The sequence below is a fragment of the Podarcis cretensis genome (genome assembly GCF_951804945.1).
Source record: "Podarcis cretensis genome assembly, chromosome: 3".
In the NCBI taxonomy this organism is placed as follows: Eukaryota; Metazoa; Chordata; class Lepidosauria; order Squamata; family Lacertidae; genus Podarcis; species Podarcis cretensis.
Window position 1 is genome coordinate 22,264,384 of NC_137172.1, and position 23,920 is coordinate 22,288,303.

At 40.2% G+C, this 23,920-nt stretch overlaps 1 protein-coding gene across 2 annotated transcripts in view; it reads right to left on the minus strand.

Annotated features, from left to right (window-relative positions):
- CAMKMT (calmodulin-lysine N-methyltransferase) overlaps positions 1-23,920 on the minus strand; it is a 254,117-nt gene that overhangs the window by 216,854 nt on the left and 13,343 nt on the right. For both annotated transcript variants that reach the window (XM_079968972.1, XM_079968973.1), the window contains exon 3: positions 15,363-15,427. In XM_079968972.1, the coding sequence (XP_079825098.1) occupies positions 15,363-15,427 (65 nt within the window). The remainder of the gene's footprint in view (positions 1-15,362; positions 15,428-23,920) is intronic.

Sequence of the window (23,920 nt, forward strand, 5' to 3'; positions counted from 1 at the left end):
CGAAGTTCCAGGTTACTGAGAACTCTTAAGGGATTTTCTTCTCCAAAGCACCTAAGGGTGTGGTAGGGAAGAGCTCAATGGTATAAAATGAACTTAAAGGGAAACCAGCAAAACATGAGAAGAGAAGACTCCTTGGAAAAGACCCTGATGTTAGGAAAGATGGAGGGCACAAGGAGAAGGGGATGACAGAGGATGAGATGGTTGGACAGTGTTCTCGAAGCTACCAGCATGAGTTTGACCAAACTGCAGGAGGCAGTGGAAGACAGGAGTGCCTCGCGTGCTCTGGTCCATGGGATCACGAAGAGTCAGACACGACTAAACAGCTAAACAACAACAACAGCAAAAAGAATTGTCTGAACCCCCCCCCCCTAAGTTTTCCTCAGTCCCTTGTAAAGCCTTAGGAAGGCACTGAAACAAAAACAACAGTTTAGCATTTTTCAATAGTTTCGAAACTATATGCACCGCATTTATGAGCTGCATTGTGCAAACTTCATCTTTTATTTTTAAGCTACATTGAATGCATTTGCATTACTCAGTATAAAACCGTCTGGTGATTAATGCACTGTCAGCAGGGGAAACCGTTAAGCATACTTTAATATGCCCAATTTGCACAGGAATCACTAGACCTAATGGCCATTCATTTCAGAAGATGGTTGTACAGAAACAATAAAAGATTGTGCTCAGTGAGTGTGGTATAAGCAGGAACAAATGAATATTGTAAATACCACAGTGACAGCTTGTAGGGTTAGGTGTCTAAAACATGGGATGTAGATGCTGGAAAGGTATGTTGTTGCTCAAAACCCTGCTTGGTCATGAAGCTCTAAGAATACACAGATTATAACATGCCCTAAGCCTTTACGAGAGGTGAGGAAAATCTAATTAAATGGGATTCACAGTTGTAGGCTTGGTTCAGGCAGGGTTGGAGCACTGAATATCTGCAATCCCTTTCTGCAGGAGGCTACCACTAGCTTTAGTAAGTAGTGTCATCAAGCAACCCTGAACCAGGAGTACTTTTTACCCTGATTGGAGAGTCTGGTAAGATCTTGGTTCCTGTAGAGTATTTGTGCGGTGCTCAGTTTGTTTGTGAAATTGGAAACATTTTGCGATGTATGCTTCACATGATTCCGATTACACTCTGGTCCATCAAGGAGTCCCCCAGGATACTGTTGGGCTCATGATTTCAAGGATTCTTTCTGCTTCCTGTAGGCACTTCAGTCTGAGCCATCAAAGCAGTGCAGCTTTTATTTGAGGACAGAGGAGCACAACAGTTATAGCAGTTTGATTTGATAAATGCTTAGCTTCTCTAGTTCTCGACAAAGTAATTGTTAACGTTTGCCAGTTAAGGCACAAAATCCATTTTCCAGACCCAGTAGATTGATTTTTCTCCATTGGTGTTATTTTATGGAGTTCTTGCGACACACGACAACAAAGCGAGCTTCACTCCAGTAAATATGCAAACTGAATTTAGCGGGTGGAGGGAGAGGAGAAAGAAAATTACAATTTGGCTAACCAGAATCAGCATAAAGAATCAACCAAACCTCTCCACACATGCACATGTGTACACACAGGCATATCCTGTGAATATGAGCTAGTCAGACATATGCAAACCATTTTGTGTATGTGCCTTGACAGGGAATGACTAGTCCCTTCAGTTAATTTGCACACATGGAACTGTAATGCATAGCAATCCTACAGGTATGCACATATATTTCTGCACATCTACATTTCTGTGTCAGTTTGTAATTACTCTTGATAAACCAATTACCTACAGCCAAGTTAGAGACTGCATGTTAGCTGCACAGTACATGACTCAAAATGAGTTACAAACTTGCTGCTCAAATCTTTCCAGATCCAACAGTGACTGGAAACCTCCACTTGGTTACCATAGACAACAAAAATAAAATATTCTCCCCACACTCCTAGAAATCCCACCATATACTTCAAAATGGGAGCCTTCTAGGAAAATTGATGAGAGTTTCAGGAAAGATGACAATTCTTATTATCTGAGCACAGAAAACAACCTTCAGTACAGCACAGTATCTGCACCAAAACTTCCAATTTGACACAGGAGACTTTATTGGTAGACCCTGTAAAATTTACTTAGTTGCTATATTTAGATACCATCTTTCTGTCAATGGGCTCAGGTGGAGTCCAAAAGAAAATGATGGTTTAAAATACAACAAATAATGCCACAAAAAGGAAAGGGGAAGGGAATGGAAGAAGAAAAATAATATGCAGGTTCCTCCTCTTAAATACAGGTTATATCATGCCAGGGGGAATTGCCAGTAGGGGAGAAGCCAAAAGACAGTTGATCCAAACCAGGCCAATGCAGAAGAACAAATGGATCACATCTCTGTGCCTATCTTTCCAATTTGGTATTTCAGCGCAGGGCAGGAAAATGACAGATTCTCTCTTCAAGTTGTCCACTAAACATAGGAAGCTGCCTTATACTGAGCCAGACCACATACCTCAGCATTGCCTAAGCTGAATGAAAGTGGCTCTCCCACACCCACTTGCAGATGCCAGGGATCACTACAGAGTGATAGGCATTCTTCCAAACAAGGTTATCCTGAATAGGCATAAGAACATTTCTTGTTTTGCATACAAAGTCTTGGATCCTGCCAATTCAAATGTCCCCTGCCCCATTGCAACCGAGAAAATTAAGGTAGTGTTTTTTATCAAGCAGAAATAGAGGAAAAAGCCAGTGTCTATTCCTCAAACCTGTTCTCAATTCTTCGTCCCCAGATTTCCCAAATCTAAGCTTCTTCTGAGTTTTGACCAGAGTAAAGTGTGCTGTGGTGGTTAGAGTGTCAGACTAGGCTAGTCAAAATCCTCATTTGGCCATTGAAATTACTGTGTGACTTTGGGCCAGTCATTATCTCTCATTTTAACCACTCACTGGATTTCTCTAAGAATAAAATGGAATAAAGGAGAATGGTTTATGCCACCTTATGCGCCTTAAAGGAAAAGTGGGGTATAAAAGGATATAAACATTACAAAATAAATATAACTAATACAGAATATAAATATATATGTAATACAAAACTTTTTATTGGGGCACATGCAGTAGCCATAGACAATTGAAGGTGTATTTTTGGTTATATCTTCATAAAATGTCATTTTATAAGCATTGTTACTTGCTCCAAGACTTTAGCAATGGTGTGAGTGAAATAAACTAAACAGATATGAAATAGTTGTTTTTACTTATAAAGGAGAATGAGGACAAATTATTGATATGTCTGAATTCTGGCCTTCTTACACAAAAGCAATACAAAAAAACATGGCACATCTCTAAAGCTTTCCTATGGGCAGTACGTAATGGCGAAGGGAGAAAAACTTATTTTAAGGAGGAAAATCCCTCCTTTCCTGTTTAAGAACTGGCATGTCCCCACCTTTCCAAAACCTGAGGAAATCATTCATGGAGTCAGTTTTATCGAAAACTCACAGGGAGGTTAAACAGTGGGTGGCATTTTCTTTCACCAATTCCAAACATTTAACTTCTCTCATACGAATAAGTTCAAAACTGCTGAACGTAGTTAATTATTTTATTTTTCTGAAGCTATGCCTTACTAATTCACTATTCACAAAGTTTACACTATCAAAAGAATATAGCTTAATCAGCATTATGTGCCTACTAAATGGACATTTGTACTTTTAATCCATTTTAATCTCAACTAAAAAGGTAGGGGAATTTCCAAACATTTATATTAAACACATTGCTAATTAAAAGGATATTTTTCCACTCTTCTGATCAGCCTAATGTAAAATGCCAAACCACTTCTTAAAGAGCAATCAGTTTAAAATGAACAAGTCAGCTTTATTTCAAACTTTACCTTACAGATATAGTAAGAAGTCTAACAACATTCACTAAAAGTGGAACAAAAAAAAGTTGTAGAGAAAGAGGGAACTCGGGGGGGGGGGAAGCAATTTTGTTTCTAGAACCTCATCCTGTACATTACCACTGTACTTACTGAACAGATTTTACGCAGTATTACTGAATGAATTGTTTCCCATTATACTTTTGCATGCTCTCTGGCTCCCCCTATCAAAGAACTGAAGGAGATCTGTCATCTGTGATTTTTCTGAGCACACTTTTCAGATACAGTATATACCTCGAATATTCAACCATTTCAAAAAACGGCATGACTGATTTTCATATTGTCTTCAGAAATGATCTACCAACTATAGCACGGTGCCCAAAAAGCTAAACTGTGAAACAATAAGTCTCTACTCTGAATTCACTGGGTGGTCTTAGGCAAGCTCCAATCATATTTCAGCCGCAACCCCACATGCACAATATGGGGGTCATAACACTGATCTGCCTTGCAGTGTTGATACACTATACTGTGACATTTTAAGAGAACTAATATTATTTTTGTTGTTATTTATTGAAATGTTTTTAAAAAGGTTTACAATGAAAGACTCCCCTACTTCCCACCAAGATAATGAATTAAATGATTTGAACACTCCAAATTATAAGCCACCCTGAGATCATATGATAAAGAATGGGATAAATGTTTTCTAAGTAAATAATACAACTGCCACCTGTTATTATTAAATTCCAAATCTTAAATGACTTAACACTGGTTTTAAAAAAATATTTTGAGGCTTTGATTAGTATATGAAAAAGCTGAGCATTTATCTTACCGAATATACAAGATATATTTTTCTATGTACAGAAGAGTTGTATCTGACTAAGCCCTACTCAGAGTTGGCCCAATAAAACTAAACCTATTAATTTCAATGTATTTACTCTGAGTAGAACTAACACTGGCTACAACCCAATAGACTTAGGTTAGTTAAACCCACTGATTTCAGGGGTCAGCAAACTTTTTCAGCAGGGGGCCTGTCCACTGTCCCTCAGACCTTGTGGGGGGCCGGACTATATTTTTTTTGGGGGGAAATGAACGAATTCCTATGCCCATCAAATAACCCAGAGATGCATTTTAAATAAAAGCACACATTCTACTCGTGTAAAAACATGCTGATTCCTGGACCATCTGCCGGCCGGATATAGAAGGCGATTGGCCCAGATCTGGCCCCTAGGCCTTAGTTTACCTACCCATGGTCTACACCAAGTATGACTTAGTCAGATATAACTTTTTTCCAAAACAAGGATGGACATCTTGCATTAGATTGCATTGCCAGACTCCCTTCAATCTATTGTTCTCCAACAACGTGCATTAAAAATGCAGCCTTGAAAACTAAGGCTACCTAGAGAGTGGAATGAGCAACTCTGATGAGTCCCAACCCACAATATAAAAAAGGAACATAAAAGAAGAAGGCGCTATCAAGTAATTGGTATAGATGGTAATGTTTTGCCTAGAAAGAGAAGAATGGAGTGTGCCCCACACCCACTGAAGCAGGAACAGAAGGAGATTATCAAGTAGCGCTTGCAGAATGTGGATCACTCCCTTGTTACTTCTGCATCTAACTGAGTGACATGTTACATGAAATGCAGGAACAGTGTGTGCCTCTCTTGCTGTTAAAGAATGTCATCCTATCCTTTTCCCTAGGTAGCTTGATGGCATGTCCTTCCAGGCGTGATAGATCAGTAGCTGCCACAATCTCGGTCCACAGAGCAGCTCAGGTATCTCTGAGCCATCCAGGGAGACCTATGAAGAAACCTGTAGGCCTCTAAGCAAAACTTCACATTTTAAATCAGGAGGAAGTGGAGGGGGTTGAGAAGAAGAGAGAAAACACCCTTTAGCCAGTTGAATGATATGGAGGAAGACAGGTGCGAGGAAGAACGGATTCCATGTTGCCAAACACTCCAAGAGAGTTAGTCCGCTATTAAATTTTGAAGGAAAATCTGAATTGAGAAAGCTATTATCATCAAAGAGACAGAATGCATGCGCACACACAAAATGTTTAATGGAGTTAAAAATGGGCTAAAAACAATTTCCCCACAAAAATTCAAACAAATGATTTATTAAGGGTGGCGGGAGAAGGTCAGAATAATGGGGAAGGGTTTAACAAAAATTATTTCATCTCAAAAGAAAATGGGAACCCGTGCTAGTAAATACAGTGTTTTAATGCAGTTCCCCCCTGTTTTCATTGGGCTTAAACCCTGACAGAACACATTAGGAACCAGAGTTAGTAGCAAAAGGAAAGCGAATCAACAGACAATTTATGAGTTAGTAATCTTTTTAAGGAATCTCTTTTCTATCCTTGAGAGAATGTGAACAGAAATTTAACAACCAACAACATGCAGCCAGGCACTCAAGAACCTAACCTGTAAACTCAAGCTATAGCACTAGAGAAATTAGAATACACTCACACAGACTCTGAGCAATAACTGGTTAACACATTGATCCTGAGGCTCTGTGTAGAAGTCTATTTTTTTAATAGATTTAACTTTAATTAAACAATTTATTCCAGGATTATCAAAACAGGTAAAGGATTGTTTGAAATTGTACTCTTGCTTTTTTGTACTACTTTAAAAAAAGCACACTTCAAATTACTTGCATGACAATCTCTCCAATTTATCAAATCCGTCTTACAAGCTTAGCATTTATGCAACTGTTCAGCAAATTTTAAAATAATTATCCATATATGAAAGCCAGCCATAAATCACCAGCTAAGATACCAGTAGATTCATAAAAGATATAGTCCTTTTCTCAGATGTCGCAGACCATTTAGCATCAGAGTCAGCAATAACACTAACACACACACCCCAACACAAAAACATTTAAATACATTTGCAGCTTTTCAGGGTTGATCACCAAAGTCTGCAGCTAATGGTTATTTAACTGCTTCCTCAAAAGAATGCAAGTGTGGACAGTTCTGAAACTGTAGCGCCCCCTGCTGCTGCTTCAATTCCAGAAGAAGTGTGGTGTGTTTTTTCCAGGCGGACACCCACTATTTCTTTTAAAGTTTTGCTTTTCTGCATAACACACAGAAAGATTATAAACCTTGAAATGCTGCACTTCTCACTTACAGAGCCTATGCCTGCAATTCTATTCACACACTGGAGATTTACGTCCAGTATGTGAATTCAATTAGGCCATTTCTAATCATGTTTTTCAGAAGTAAATTCCATCAAGTTAGACTGTCTCTCTATTTAATGCGCTAAGAATTGTTGCCAGTGAGACTTAACATACATGGCTAGGACTGCAGAGCAAATAGGTTTTCGCACACTTTTTCAGAGTAAAAGGTATCTAACGCAAATATTTCGTCCTGTCACTTTTACTCAGTGCTTTTTTTTCTTAAAAAAAATGTTTAGGGGTACTCTCATTTGGACTCAAGAAAATCACCATTTTATAGTTCAAATTGGGGGGAAATAAATACAGTAAATGGACAAAAGTACAAAGTTACACAAAATGTTTAGGGATATGCATACCCCTGCCTCCCCCCCCCAAAAAAAGCACTGCTTTTACTACTCCCTCACCCTCCGTATCTCTGCATACAAGCCTTAGGTAAAGGTAAAGGGACCCCTGACCATTAGGTCCAGTCGTGACCGACTCTGGGGTTGCGGTGCTCATCTCGCTTTATTGGCCGAGGGAGCTGGCGTACAGCTTCCGGGTCATGTGGCCAGCATGACTAAGCCAATTCTGGTGAACCAGAGCAGCACATGTAAACACTGTTTACCTTCCCACCGGAGTGGTACCTATTTACCTTTCCTCTATTATGAAAAAGCAACTCCTTAATTAAAAGAAACAATAGTGTCTCTCTCAATATATACAGTGGTACCTCGGGTTAAGTACTTAATTCATTCCAGAGGTCCGTTCTTAACCTGAAACTGTTCTTAACCTGAAGCACCACTTTAGCTAATGGGGCCTCCTGCTGCTGCCGCACCGCAGCCCGATTTCTGTTCTCATCCTGAAGCAAAGTTCTTAACCCGAGGTACTATTTCTGGGTTAGCGGAGTCTGTAACCTGAAGCGTATGTAACCTGAAGCATCTGTAACCCAAGGTACCACTGTATACACAGGTTTGCAGACTACCCAATACAACTGCTATCAGCTATTGGGTGTCCCGGTAATACTGTACTGGTATAAGATATTGGGTAAGAGAATGAGGTACAAAATAATGCAGTCTCTGGTTCAAAAACCACCTCTGCAATGAACTTACTAAGTGCCCTTAGACTTTCCCAGGTTTAGTCCAGCCACTTGCAATTTGGGGGTGATAATAACAACAACAACAACAACAACAACAACAACAACAACAACACTGGCCTACCTTACAGCTTTGTTGTAAACCATGAGTAGCCACATTGTGCTGTCCAGGTGTGGATCACAATTCCCATCATGGGGTTTTTTGTTAGGGGGGGCAGGGCTTTTGTTAGGGGGGGCAGAACCTCAGTTTACTATGTATTTTTATTGATTTTTATTGATGGGGCAGCTGCTCCTCCCTGCCCCCTGTGGCTGTACCTATGATTCGCCTCATCCCTGGCCATTGGCTGGTTAGGATAGGTGGGAGTTTACATACAAAACATGTGGAGTGCATCATATTCACTGCCCCCCTTGTAAACGAGATCATACATGCATATAACACTCTAAGCAGATAAATTCTAGATTATATAATATAACCCTTATGTACTATACATAAAGATAAAGGGACCCCTGACAGTTAAGTCCAGTCGTGGACGACTCTGGGGTTGCAGCGCTCATCTCGCTTTACTGGCTGAAGGAGCTGATGTTTGTCCACAGACAGTTTTCCCGGGTCATGTGGCCAGCATGACTAAGCCGCTTCTGGCAAAACCAGAGCAGCACACGGAAACGCCGTTTACCTTCCCGCCAGAGCGGTACCTATTTATCTACTTGCACTGGCATGCTTTCGAACTGCTAGGTTCGAACAGGAACTCACCCCGTCGCAGGGAATCAAACCGCCGACCTTCTGATCGGCAAGCCCAAGAGGCTCAGTGGTTTAGACCACAGCGCCACCCACATCCCAATGCACTGTACATATTACATAGAATTATAAATTATGCTAAAATATAAAACAGAAACAGAAGCATCCCACCACACACAGCCGTACATGCACACAACAATTTTTGTCATTGTGTGCAGCCTCAAATATTCTGGAAAATGACCATGTACCTAGGGATCCTCTTGTTTGTTTTCTCAATTTTATGCCAGTTTTATTACCTGAAAGCAACACAGGGTATTACTGAATATACTTGTGGTTGCTTAACTGGTTTACGTTCATCACTGGATGCATAAGGTGATAATTTTGAAAGAAGATCAGTGGGGGAAAGCTATTTGATACCTTTAATTTTTAAATATGACTCCATAACATAACTCCCCAAATGTATTTTGATTGTATTAATGAAATATGGAGCTCTATAGTTGTAAATATGAAGAACTCTCTGTTGTTTGGTCATGCCAGTTTGGGGGGGGGGGAATAAACCCACAGAAAGGTCAGTATTCTTCATATTGTAAACATATTTTCTCACACAGATATGCATTTTACTTGAAGTGTCTGCCATAACTTCTGTTGATACTTTTGTCATATTTATTTTTTTAAAGGGTATTTCCTATTTTTCCTGGAACCCTGGTCACATAAGAAAAAAATCTGTTCCTCTTGTTTTCCCCAACCTATCAGCACTTTCAACTGTATTAATCTTGCCAACAATTTTAATTCTGTACTTGCAAACATACAAACTAAATGTCCTGTCCTGAATAAACAAGAGGATTTCATAAGCTCTTGGGCCACTTGAACACCTGAGCCATTATCAGTTAGAAATACCTTGGGCACATTAACAGCACACTAATGGATTCTACCCTCTCAGAGGACAAGACACACACAGACACACACACACTTTATTTACTACAAAAAGCCGCTGGTAATTTGCATATATTAATTCATTTAAGCATGTGCACATTTCAAATTACCCTTTGTTTAGTACTGAAGCTGGGTTTAAAATATATATGTATGAGGAAGCACAGCTGGGAAACACAATGGCAAGGCTAGCTTAAAACTATACAGGTGGCAACACTACTAAGCTGCGCCCATCAAGCATGAAGATCATCATAAACAATTCTTTCACATGTATTTGATAGGAACGGTACTGGCAGAAACCAACCACATATGCACCAAATTCACCAAACATAAGTATTAGTGGAAGGTCGGAACTCCATCATTTAGTCCTATCTCACAGAAAGATGGGTCTGCCATACTGTTTAGACACACCATCGCCAGCAGAAATGTTGGCTAGGATCCCTAAACGCACCCAGCTGCTGCAAATTCTCTCCACCAGCTTGCAAGAGCATCAAGAGAATAAAAACATTCAAAACCTTCTTCCTCAAGCTATCAGTATTTCAATAGGAATTTTATTAATAAGCCAGTGTCGTTTTACAAGTGGTTTATGAATGAGTAACAATATCTATAGACAACCATCACAAAATACAATTATAACCTAACAAAACATGGGACTCTAGCAATTACCCTCTTAAGACAATAGCAGTTGACATCTGTTACCTCTAAGCTGTTTATACAGAGCCCTAATATAACCTTTTAAAAATCCATATATATTTTAGCAGAGAATGTATGTGCATGCATAGATGCTAACATGTACATACTTACACTGAGTTTTTCTTCCTGACTTGTAAAGAGCTAGATCACAAGGATAGATCACAGATAGCTTTTAAGTAGGGCAGTAAGAAAACTGAACTGATTACTAACTCCCAAACTCTTTTTTAAAAAGAAAGAATTCTCTGCTCACTACTTTATTTTCCAGCATGCTTTTGTAAAGGGGAAAGCTCAAAAGAACATTTTTATAATTCATACCAAAATTCCAAGGTGCAGGGTTTCACAGGTTTATTGTGAATCAGGATTCAGGAATTACAGGCAATCAGTAAGAATTAGTTCAATTTAATTTTCTATCATGGGTGCACATGTGCACACAGACACACATCAAGCAACTACTGATGAATGTTAACACACATTACTTAAATGAAGTTTACTCATGTTTAATATAATGCTGCCAGCTAGTGGCAACATCTTATTTTGAACTTATGTCTACTTTATGCTGGGTGCATTTCTACCATTCTGCTTTGGGAGTTGGACTGGGGATAGGATGCAGGAAAGAAAAACGTTTTGGCGTAGTAAAGCCACATTAAAATGACTAAGATGTACCGTAGTTAAGGAACACAGTATTTGTAAATAGATTGACTTGTACTTTGGAATGGAGGGGGGACATGTGCATCTACAGCGTTAGTAAGACAAGGGGTTGTATTCAAACCCACCATTCTGCTTGTGCAACAGAGTTCCACTTGTGCAACAGAACTCCCCTCTCCTCCTCCCCAAGCACCCTCATAATATGCTCTAGAGAGTGGGGTTCCCCCTGGAGCAGACTTTTGGGTGGTGCAGGGGAAAAGAGAAGCAGGCTAAGACCTATTGTACAAGCAGAATACATTGGATGCTACCTGTTAAATTGTGGGTGAACATATCAGACGACAGCGATTCTCCAAACAGCTCTTGTTTATTCACAGGTCAGAACAGAACTGAACTGAAGGGTTCAGCCAGCCTGCTTATATAGAGCTCCAGTACAACGTAACTGTAACAACTTTCTGTAACTCTCCAATCACTGAATGTCACTTTCGATCCCTTATTTGCATATGTGGACCTGAGTGAAAACTATCTACAGTATCCCCTGCTGGCCCAGGGTGAGAACTTCAGTGCATAACACTACCCAGTAATATTATTGCTTTTCTCAAGATATAAACTGCAGGGCAAGGATCCAAAGAATCTAATGTGTGTATCTGAACACCTATCTAATCCCTGTGCAACTGTTCAGCTTTTACAGCCTGACGCTTACAAGGACTATCTAAATGCAAACCCCAATCAGGGTGGTGGGAGAAGAAGAGTGATTTGATTAGTCTGGCCACCACTCTAGGGGGAAAAATTAAATATTAAAAGAGGCAATATAAAAGCATTTCCAAAAATATCAGTCAGAAACTGCCATAAAAATAATATTCTGTGTTCGAATAATACATGTTCAATAATCATAAGGTTTGGCATTTTAATCCATGGTGTTCTCAGCCCCTGCGGTTGTTTTGTTCTCTAGCTTCACACTCTGCTGACATCAGCAATCACACACACACCTTGGGTTCCCTCCCTCAGTCCTGGTATTAGTCCCTTGGCAACATGTAAATCCCATGGAACTCCTTTCTCCTGTAAATTTGTGAATTACTTCTCCTACCTGGCAGTACTTCAAGAACACATTTTCTAAGCGCTCTTTGGGCTGACTTCATAATAAAGCCTGAGGCACTCAAAAAGGATGAAAGCTTCAAAGTTGAGACTGAATTGCCCTGAACATTTTCCCTACACAATTACCTATCCTTTAGATTTTGTTGTTCTTATTGTTGTTCCGAGGTCAAAAGTTAGTTTGTGAAATTGACATTTTTCTGCTTCTGAAATGTCAGTGTGCGATGAAGTGTAATCTCAGGTTCCTAAGAAACAAAGGGGAGGGGTTTTGTGTTTTTTTAGGTGAATCAGGTGTATTTAAGAACAGTTTCATATTACTGCCTATGAAAGTCCACGTTAGCTTTTTTTTTACTTTATGATTAACCTATAGAAATATATTTTTATTTTTATATGGGTTGTTTGGTGTAAACAGAAAAAAGATTATGTAAGTTAAGCACTACTTTGGTATAAGAAATTTATTCCTCAAAATGGTATCTTTACTGCTTTTCATATCCAGATATCATGTTCATTTCCAGTGTCACTACATGTCAGAATTATCTAAGGCTATGCCAAAGGTCTAGCAACTAAAGGGACCCTCATTCTGACCAGATCAAGGGCTCAGAAAGCAGTTTAGGTCATCCATGCCATTATATCCCAAAGATGTGGCACATTTTACTTTCCCCACCATCCAAAATCAGAGGGCTGTATTCAACTCAATCCCATTCAGAGTAGACTCAATGAAGTAAATAAACCTAAATTATTCATCTCCATTAACTTCAGTGGGTCGACTCTGAGTATCACTATCAATGAATGCCACCCTAAGCCACTCACTTGCAGTGATCACAATCTGAAAATCCTGGGTAAACTCAGATTTACAAGGAACAAAAGGCAGGATCTGTATTATGTGAAGCATGAATGTTAAAGAAGAATGGTTTCATGCTACTGCCCAGAGAAGAAAATGTTAGCTTTGTCTTTACTTTGAGAGGGTGCAGAGGGTCACCAGCAATAAAAACTGGTTCAAGAGCACAAAGAATGCTTTTTTGTGATGGTACTCACAGAGTACTCACACAGCACCATCACCTATTTTCATTTTACTGCCCATGGCAGCCATTTTGTGCTGGCATCCATGGCACTTTTATCAAGATTTGTGTACCAGCACCTCATTTGTTTTAACCAAACAAAAGCACTGGGAAGGGCATACTGATGCCTAAATTGCATACTCACAGCCGAGAAATCTCAATGCCCATTAAAATACCTTACAAAAGTTCAGCAGGTGGGGGAAAGGGCAGAGAATGAGCCAGGAAAGAAGGCAAGAGAGAAAGAAGTTTAGGCTGGACAATCTGTAGCAGCAAAGAGAAGCAAACAAACAAGGAGGTATGGGGATTGATTATGAGCAGCCCAAAGCTGTGACAATTAAATGTGTCATGCACTGAAATCCATGGGCTTGGGAGACACCCAGTTCTTCATAGGACTGGGTTGTGATATATATTACAAAATATTCCCATAGCCAACAATATAAAAAAGGAAAATTCCAGAGTAAGTGAAATGCTGCAGATTATTTACAAGTATAGGAGTCCTTGCTTAGAAGCAAGGTAGGCCTGGCAAGGTCCAGTCAGATATTCAGTGTACCCCCATTCGTTGCTTATGTGAACAGGCTTTTAGTTCTAGTGAATTAGAGGTTATAAGCAGGGCCGGTGTACTTGCAACCCAATATCAGCTGTCACTTTCACATCAGTGTCAATGCCACCGTAAAACCACCACAAGGCAGTCAACACAGTTAGAGAGAAAAGCCATGAACATCTAAGTCTATTTCTGCCCTAATTGATGCTACAAAACATTTCCTGAAGGAAACAAAAGGACAAATGGTCTTTCAACTTGAAGGATGAATTGCTGACAGTTGTCTAGATAGAAGAAAGTGCTTCTGTTGCTAACTAGCAGGTAAGAGGTTTTTTACTCTTTCTAAAATGTATTATCCACATAGCAACAGATTCATAACTGTTGCTGTACAGTGGCATTCCAACCCTGAGAAGGGAAGAGTTTGCCCCTCCACACCTCACCTTGGGAGAGACTCGAATTGGTCTGTCTTGGGGGACAGCTCACCCGGGCAGGGCTGTCCAATCAGGAGCCAATATTCTGTCCTCCAAGGTGTGGGGGCAATCATGTAACATGATTAGGAAGGAGACGTGAAATTAAACCAAGCCTAATTAAACATCAGTGGTCTAAAGCACTGAGCCTTGGGCTTGCCAATCAGAAGGTCGACAGTTCGAATCCCTGTGATGGGGTAAGCTCCCGTTGTTCTGTCCCAGCTCCTGCCAACCTAGCAGTTCAAAAGCACGTCAAAGTGCAAGTAAATAAATAAATAGGTACCGCTCCGGTGGTAAGGTAAATGGCATTTCCGTGCACTGCTCTGGTTTTGCCAGAAGCGGCTTAGTGGTGCTGGCCACATGACCCGGAAAAACTTTCTGCAGACAAACGTCAGCTCCCTCGGCCAGTAAAGCAAGATGAGGACCGCAACCCCAGAGTTGTTCGCGACTGGACTTAACTGTCAGGGGTCCTTTAACTTTTTAATTAAACATCATAGATTATACCAACTCCTATTTTCTAGATATGAAATTATAATCAGATTTAGGGCTTTGTATCATATATATTGCATGCAATGCTTTTTTTCTGGGGGTACGCATGCCCCTAAACATTTTGTGAATCTTTGTACTTTCGTCCATTTACTGTATTTATTTTTCCTAATTTGAACGATAAAATGGTGATTTTCTTGAGTCAAAATGAGAGTACCCCTAAACATTGTTTTTAGGGGGGGAAAGCACTGATCACATGTCACAGGAAGCTTACACAACAATCTGAAAGGCCACATGCCAATTTCCATGTATAAAGCCAGCTCAGAAACTCAGGGCAGCTTCGGAAATATTCACTGATGTCTCAAATTGCTGGTGGTGGGGGGGAACATGATTTGAGAAGGCTACATAAATGCATACATTCCTAGGGGCTGCAGCATAAAAATGAACCTGAGTAACACAGAATAGCATGGTATTATTTTTACTGCAAAGCACTGTGGTATACCAGAGGCTAAGGGCATCGAATGGGGAATAGCCCACCTCTAATCAAACACATGACAAATGTGGCACTGTGATGAGCATTGCAGGCAAATATGCTAGCATAAATGTTTTGCATCCAAGTGTAACTACATCATCGCCATCACCGTAAAGAAACATAAATTACTTACAAACATTTCCTGTGTTGTCAAAACTTGTCAGAACGTCTTCAACATTTAATAGTCCGCTGTTAAATCTAGGGGGAGAAATCATAATAATCAAACAAGCAGAATTATCCCTCAATCCTTGTTTTTTTAAAAAAATAAAATAAAATGGTAACATCACAGGTTTTCACAGCCTACATCCTTCATCAACATCTTTTAAAATGTCTCACCACTAGAGGGAGAAAAAGAAGACATTCAAAACCCTAATATACTGTGTTAAAATTATCACACGTTAACAAGAAAAATTTGTGAAAATATGAAATTTTTATTGTTCAAAATCAGGGGTCAGCAAGGTTTATCTTGCCTGGGCCAGATCGGTCCTGCGGAGATCCCTCCATGGGCCGGATCACGTATGCGCCCACAATTTTTGGCATCTGCGCAGAAGCGATTTTTGGCGCCACAGAAGCAAGTCCCCACGCTGCGCTGCACTGTGCCAGTTTAGCGCAGCGTGCGAGCGGGCAACTCAATTCAGGGGCGGCTTGTGGGCCGGTCAAACGACCTCCGTGGAATGCTTCTGGCCCATGGGCCTTAAGTTGCTGATCCCTGTTCAAAATTATAAATTTATTTGTGAGCACACAGAGGAAGATATTGATTCCTAAGCTTGCAAAAACAAGCATGCACTTAATCAGTTACAAAGGGAACCTGCAGCAAAATGCTGCAGCGTATCCCTGATGTGCTTGCATTAGGCAAAGCCTGTGGCTGAGGGCTAACTGCTCACTCAACAGTTAGTCCTCAGAGAGCGTAGAGACCTTCTGCTGTAAAGGAGTGGCACCCAAGTGTGTCCATGTGAAGGGGAACTAATCATAGGATCATAGAGTTGGAAGAGACCACAAGGGCCATCGAGTCCAACCCCCTGCCAAGCAGGAAACACCATCAGAGCACTCCTGACATATGGTTGTCAAGCCTCTGCTTAAAGACCTCCAAAATCTTTTTTTGACAAGCTAAGGTTCTAGTTTTTTCAGGAGAGATGAAGAAGAGGAGTTTGGATTTGATATCCCGCTTTATCACTACCCGAAGGAGTCTCAAAGCGGCTAACATTCTCCTTTCCCTTCCTCCCTTCCTCCCTCACAACAAACACTCTGTGAGGTGAGTGGGGCTGAGAGACTTCAGAGAAGTGTGCCTGGCCCAAGGTCACCCAGCAGCTGCATGTGGAGGAGCGGAGACGCGAACCCGGTTCCCCAGATTACGAGCCTACCGCTCTTAACCACTACACCACACTGCGTGTACACACAAGGTAGGCCCTATCTCCCAGCTCTTCTGTCACTCATTGAGCCTGTCGTCCCCTCACTCTTGGCTCCCGCTTTCTCCATTCCTTGTAGCTTTCTGGTTCTTCTCCCTCTTGAGTTACCTTTTGTAACTCACGTCAACTAAAATCTAAGATTTCTCAGTTGATTTCTATGGATAGCTTTCTCTTCCATCTATGATAAGGTTACCAGATTTTTTTCAATGAATCCGGGGACACTTTTCAACTTCAATGGATTTTGTATGGGGACCGATTTGTAAATCCGGGGACTGTCCCTGGGAAACGGGGCCTTAATCTATGAGGACGTTTAAAAGAGCTTCTCCATTTGAACCAAGAAATGGCTTAATCAGATGGCTCATTTTGAGGTTTTAGATCTATGTCTCTTTCTTCAGTTCTCTTTTGCTCAGTTTCTCAGTAATGGGACTCTATGGTTAAATGATGAATCCTGGTTTGTTCAGTCACTTTACTGAAATTAGGCGCAAAGGAACTCTGTGCACACAGCCCATGCATAGCATGTCTTATTAAACCTTGATTTTTGGCTTAGTGTTGCATCTGAGCACAGCCAAGGCCTGTTCTGGATGTTCTAGGACACAAAATTCTTCCAACAGTCACTGGTAAAACAGAGAGACAAATTATCATGGCAGGATGTTGGCATTACATGATATAAATGCAAAAACCCACCAGAAAGACCCTCTGCAAGTGGCAAACGATGGCCAAAACTATGCACTGTGTGTTCTATGGATTAAAAGAATGGGCAGTAGAAAATACTTTAATGTTAAAAAGGATGAAAGATTATAAAACAGAAAGTTCAAGAGTTCAAATGGAATTGGAAGCAACATTATTTTATGGTTTATCATCTTTCTTCACATGATGAAGGATCTTCACTTCTATTTCTTTGCGATATACATTTCTCCACACCAACATTGCCTAAAGGGTGCTGTTTATCAAAAAGGATATCTAGGGTACTTTTGGGAAGGGTCGTGGCTCAGTGGTAAAATACACGCTCAGCGTGCAATAGGTCCAAAATTCAATCTCCGGTATCTCCAAGCAGAGCTAGGAAAGTATACCGTTTGAAATCCTGTGATGATGAGGCCAGTTAGTACAGACGGACGTTATTGAGCTAAATGGACCAAAGGGCTGACTCAGTCTGAAGCATCTTCCTGTGATCTTGTCCACAATTATACCAATATAACAGCTGATCCTATTTAAATCTCTTTATGAAATTCCAAAACACCTATCTCCACATTCTTTCTCATTTTGAAATACTCTTTGCCAAGAAATAGTCTTTCTGTTTTTAAAAAAATCAGCTCAATGTCCTGTGCAGACCAAGACCTCTTGGAAGCATGACAGAGGATGCAAACCTGAGTGTATACCACTTAACCTCATTTACAGAAGATAAGATTGCCCTTATGGATTGAGAGGTGCAAGGGCTCCAGATGTATGCTATTGCCTGTCTGTGCACCTGATTTATTGGTCTTAATCTTCCCTCTCTCTCCACCCCTTCTCTTTTAGTTTCTGAACTGACACCTCAACATTCCATATTACCTGTATGTTCAGGGGTCCCTTACAGACTGTTTGGAGGATTTATTATTTTCTTTTAACTTATGAAAATATGGGTAGTTCAGTGTTCAGAGGATACAGAAACTGCTACAATATTTTCGGGTAAGCCCATTTTGTTTCCACAGCATTTTGCCGAGTTTGCTATTAGAAGTAAATTTCATTTGACTATATGTTGTTCTTATATTCAACTAATAAAATATTCAAAAAAGGAAAAAGAAGAAGTAAATTTCATTAAAAGATGTAAAAATGAGAAGCGGCTATTCTGATACATTAGTATACTAAAATCTGCGGTGTTCCAAGGTGCAATCAAAGCAAGGGCCGATATATATCATAACAAAATATATATCTCAACTCCTTCTATAAAGATAGAAAGGTATTTCCAACAAAGCAGCAATTTATTCTTGCATCACCGAGAGATAGGGTGACATGAAATATGTGTCTCAGTCAATGAAAAACACATTCTTGACTTTTTACTTTTTTGCCACTCTTAGGACAAAATCAAGACTACACACTTAACAATTCAGCAGTCACCATAGAAACAATAGTTCTATACAAAGGAAGGATGTTCCAACCTTCATCTCTTTCAGAGACCTAGATGTCTGCTGATGAATAAGAAACCTGCACAACTCGACTCTTCCTGTGAATAGGGCACATAGCATTCAAGCTATGCAAGGTTATTTAATCCAAGCATGTCTTTCTGATGTTCAGGCCAAAAGACAGGCAAGGATTATTCTCAACGTATCTTAGGCTTTACAAACACAAAGACAGGAAAAAAATGCGTTAACCCTAAGCACACTGATTCAGTAATACATAAAGCATTTTCTGTCAAGGTTACAATCCTATTCACACTTTCTTCAAATAAGTTCCAGTGAATCAATAGGACTTATTTCTGAGTAGACATATTGAGGATTGCATTTTAAAGTAATTTTAGAACAGGTATGTAAATAAACAATACACATACTTCACTTCATTTTTTAAAAAAAAAATCAATTTCTTTTTAGCAGAAAGAAAAACCCCCTGGATTCCCGCTCCCATGGCTTCAGAATTTTTGGAAATCTGGCATCTCCACTACCAGTGCTGTAGGTCAATTATTCTATAACTCCAAGTACTTCATAGGAGGCCTAGCCAGCTATCCACAACTTTATGACCTTTCAATAGCCTTTTCTATGTGTAAATATGTTCCTTTAAAAACCAAGTAAGAGTCTTGTGGCTTTGTTGTTGTTGTTTAGTCGTTTAGTCATGTCCGACTCTTCGTGACCCCATGGACCAGAGCACGCCAGGCACTCCTGTCTTCCACTGCCTCCCACAGTTTAGTCAAACTCATGCTGGTAGCTTCGACAACACTGTCCAACCATCTCGTCCTCTGTTGTCCCCTTCTCCTTGCGCCCTCCATCTTTCCCAACATCAGGGTCTTTTCCAGGGAGTCTTCTCTTCTCATGAGGTGGCCAAAGTATTGGAGCCTCAGCTTCACAATCTGTCCTTCCAGTGAGCACTCAGGGCTGATTTCCTTAAGAATGGATAGGTTTGATCTTATTGCAATCCATGGGACTCTCAAGAGTCTCCTCCAGCACCATAGCTAAAAAGCATCAATTCTTCAGCAATCAGCCTTCTTTATGGTCCAGCTCTCACTTCCATACATCACTACTGGGAAAACCATAGCTTTAACTATACGGACCTATGTTGGCAAGGTGATGTCTCTACTTCTCAAGATGCTGTCTAGAGAGAGTAATTGCAGAGTCCACCTTGGTTTTTCTTTTAGCTTCCCCTATATTACTGGTTGTGTTTATTTGGATGGATTTGTTTTAATGTTTCACTGTTGCTTGTGTTTGGAATTGGTTATTATATTGTTTGCTGTACCCCACCTTGGCATCTTTATTGATGAAGTGCAGGTTAGAAAACCTTTTAATAACAATAAACTCCTTCTAAAAGCTCTTCCATGGGCACTTGAGTTATCACAATTCTCCAGAGCCATCAAGGGAAGAGACTACCACCATAAGTGCTGTGCTAATGTTTTTTTCCCAATATTTTAATTCATGAGCAAACATAGGAGAGTGGTCATAAGATAAGAGGAGGCCCTCTTATGGATTAGTAAGTGGTTAAAGAATAGGAAGAAGGAATGATAATACATTTCTCACAATGGAAGGGTATATCAATGTGGTCTTCCAAGGATCTGTATTGGAACTGTGAGACAGAACTGCAAGCGCCCTCCTTCCCTGAGTAGGGACCAGAAATAGCTCCAGTATCTCCAAATTGAAATTTGCTACCACTAGTCCTCCTGCCTCTAATCTCGGGGCAAGGCTGTTACCAAGGTTCTGAGTGTTTAATTTTAGTTATGGGGATGAGGAAACAATTAACCTCCCCGTCCCTCTCAAGGGAACTGGCAGATTGCTTGCCTCATTCAGATATCCACTGACGTGTGCACAAAGTGTGAAGCCAAACAATATGGGCATGTGAGGGGAGAAATATCCCTTTGAGTCTGGCAGAAGCACACTCAAGAACCCCAACAGCCGATTTTAAAAGGTTTAAACAGGCAGGAAGAAAAAGGCATATTGGGGAGGGGGAAGGTTTAATCATAGTGAAGCTATTTACAAACAGGCTTCTGGTCCCCTTGCGGGCAGTGGCGGAGCTTCATGCTCCGGCACCGAGGGGCGGAGAGCAGGTGGGGGCGTGGTGCACTGCCCGCAGGGGTGTGGCACCCACCGCAGGCAGGTGGGCAGCCGCAATGGCACCCCACCGGGATTGTGCTGCCGGGGCGGTGCGCTCCCCCCGCACTCCTCTTCCTCCGCCAGTGCTTGCAGGTAACGTAGCAGTACTGTTAGTCGGAAGGAAGTTAAGGAACAATGAACAAATGTTGGCTATAGTCCTGCTGTGAATCTTACATATGGCTAAAGCTTGATAATTTTCAGAATTTGGAACTTCTTATGACCTTGAGTGTATTAGTGTTTATAGCTAACTGAACATCTACTTTGGACTTGGTCTCAGACCTGCACATTTCTCAGTTCTAATGTTCAAGTCAGACATTTGGAAGGTCATGACAACCAGCATGCAATAAAAGATGCCACTTGCCTTGCAAAACTATCTTTAAGCCTAGTGCAGCAACTCCAGCTTGGTTCATAGCATATCTGAATACACAAGTTGATCCATGTTGATAGCCCTTGAACTGATACAGCTTGCCCTTTAGACTTTTTGCCATGAGCCACAGACAACCTTGTGAACTTTCTATAGTATTTAGCCTTGTCAAGATAATTCCTGACAGCCTTAAGATGCTCAATGGGCTCTTTGCGAAACAATCCTGGGACATGGGAAAACTCAAAGCTGCCTTTATCAAGTTTCTCTGTAAAATCTGCTTTATCCTAGGGAACGTTAGCATAAAGAAGAACCATGCTCCAAACCTGGGAGTTATTACCACAAGGAACAGTTATTCACTCATAAGTTGTAAGAAAGATAGAACAGAGTACAGTGGAGCCTCGGGTTACGTTGCCTCCGGCTTACGTCACCCTCAGCTTGAGACTGGCGCAAACCCAGAAGTACCAGAACAGGTTAAGGGTCCACAGTGTTTGCGCATGCGCAGAAGCACTAATATAATAATAATAATTTATTATTTATACCCCACCCATCTGGCTGGGCTTCCCCAGCCACTCTGGGCGGCTTCCAACAGAGCACTAAAATACAATAACCTATTAAACATTAAAAGCTTCCCTAAACAGGGCTGTCTTCAGATGTCTTCTAAAAGTTTGGTAGTTATTTTTCTCTTTTTTTAAAAAATAATATTTATTAAAATTTCCAATAAAAACATACAAAAACAAAAAAACTACAATAAAAAACAAACACAAACAAAAGACAACAAGTATAATTTTGAAACTTACTTTCTCAACCTAATTTCCCCAACTTCCTCATACCTCACCGTTTTGTATTCTAGTTTCATTATCCCATCAGCAACTCCATTCCCTTATTTCCCCAAATTTTTTTACAAATTCCATTCCTTTTCTTACTCTAATGTCTCTGAAAACCACAATGTTTTTAAATCCATGTCAATCTAACATTCTTTAATCTTGTAATGTTTGTTAAGATAGTCCTTAAATTTCTTCCAATCTTCTTCCACTGGTCTCGGATTCTGCCCGTCATCTCTGCGAGTCCCATGTAGTCTGCCATCTTCATCTGCCATTCTTCCAGAGTGGGTAGGTCTGATGTCTTCCAATACTTTGCAATAAGGATCCTTGCTGCTGTTGTTGCATATAAAAACAAAGTTCTGTCCTTCTTTAACACCACATGGCTGACCATACCCAGGAGAAAGGCCTCTGGTTTCTTCAAGAAAGTGTATTTAAACATCTTTTTCATTTCATTATATATCATTTCCCAGAAAGCCTTTATCCTTGGGCACGTCCACCAGAGGTGAAAAAATGAACCTTCATTTTCTTTACACTTCCAACATTTGTTATCTGACAAGTGGTAAATTTTTGCAAGCTTGACTGGGGTCATGTACCACCTATAGATCATTTTCATAATATTTTCTCTCAAGGCGTTACATGCCGTAAATTTCATTCCGGTGGTCCACAACCTTTCCCAGTCAGCAAACATAATGTTATGACCAATATCTTGCGCCCACTTGATCATAGCTGATTTAACTGTTTCATCCTGCGTATTCCATTTCAGCAGCAAGTTATACATTTTTGATAAATTCTTAGTATTGGGTTCTAACAATTCTGTTTCCAATTTAGATTTCTCCACCTGGAAGCCAATTTTCTTAGCCATCTTATAGACCTCCATTATTTGGTAATAGTGAAGCCAATCTCTCACTTTAACCTTTAATTTCTCAAAGCTCTGCAATTTAAAATTACTACCCTCCTGTTCTAAGAGTTCCTGATATTTCGGCCATATACATTCCATATTAAGTTTTTTCACAGCTTTTGCCTCCATTGGTGAAAGCCACCTTGGAGTTTTGTTCTCCAGTAGGTCTTTATATCTGATCCACACATTGTACAATGCTTTCCTGACAATATGATTTTTAAAGCCTTTATGAACCTTAACTTTGTCATACCACAAATATGCATGCCACCCAAAAAAGTTATTAAAACCTTCTAAATCTAAAATGTCTGTGTTCTTAAGGAGCAGCCAATCCTTCAACCAGCAGAAAGCTGCTGATTCATAGTAAAGTTTCAAGTCTGGCAGGGCAAATCCCCCCCTTTCCTTTGCATCAGTTAAAATCTTAAATTTTATTCTGGGTTTTTTGCCCTGCCAGATAAATTTAGATATATCTCGCTGCCATCCCCTAAAACACTCCGTCTTGTCAACAATTTGTAGTGTTTGAAACAGAAATAACATTCTAGGCAATACATTCATCTTAATAGCTGCTATTCGACCAGACAAAGAAAGCTTCAAGTTTGACCAAATTTCTAAATCTTTTTTCACTTGGTTCCAACATTTCTCATAATTGTCTTTAAATAAATTCAAATTTTTAGCTGTCATATTAATCCCCAAATATTTTACATTCTTAACCACAGTTAAACCTGTTTCATCCTGAAACCTCTCCTTCTCTCTTACTGTTAGATTTTTCTCTAATACCTTAGTCTTTAATTTATTTAATTTAAATCCTGCCACTTGGCCAAACTCTTGAATTAATTCCAAAACCCTTTTCGTACTAGATTCCGGCTCTTGCAATGTAAGTACCAAATCATCTGCAAATGCTCTCAATTTATATTGTCTCGCTCCGACCTGAACCCCT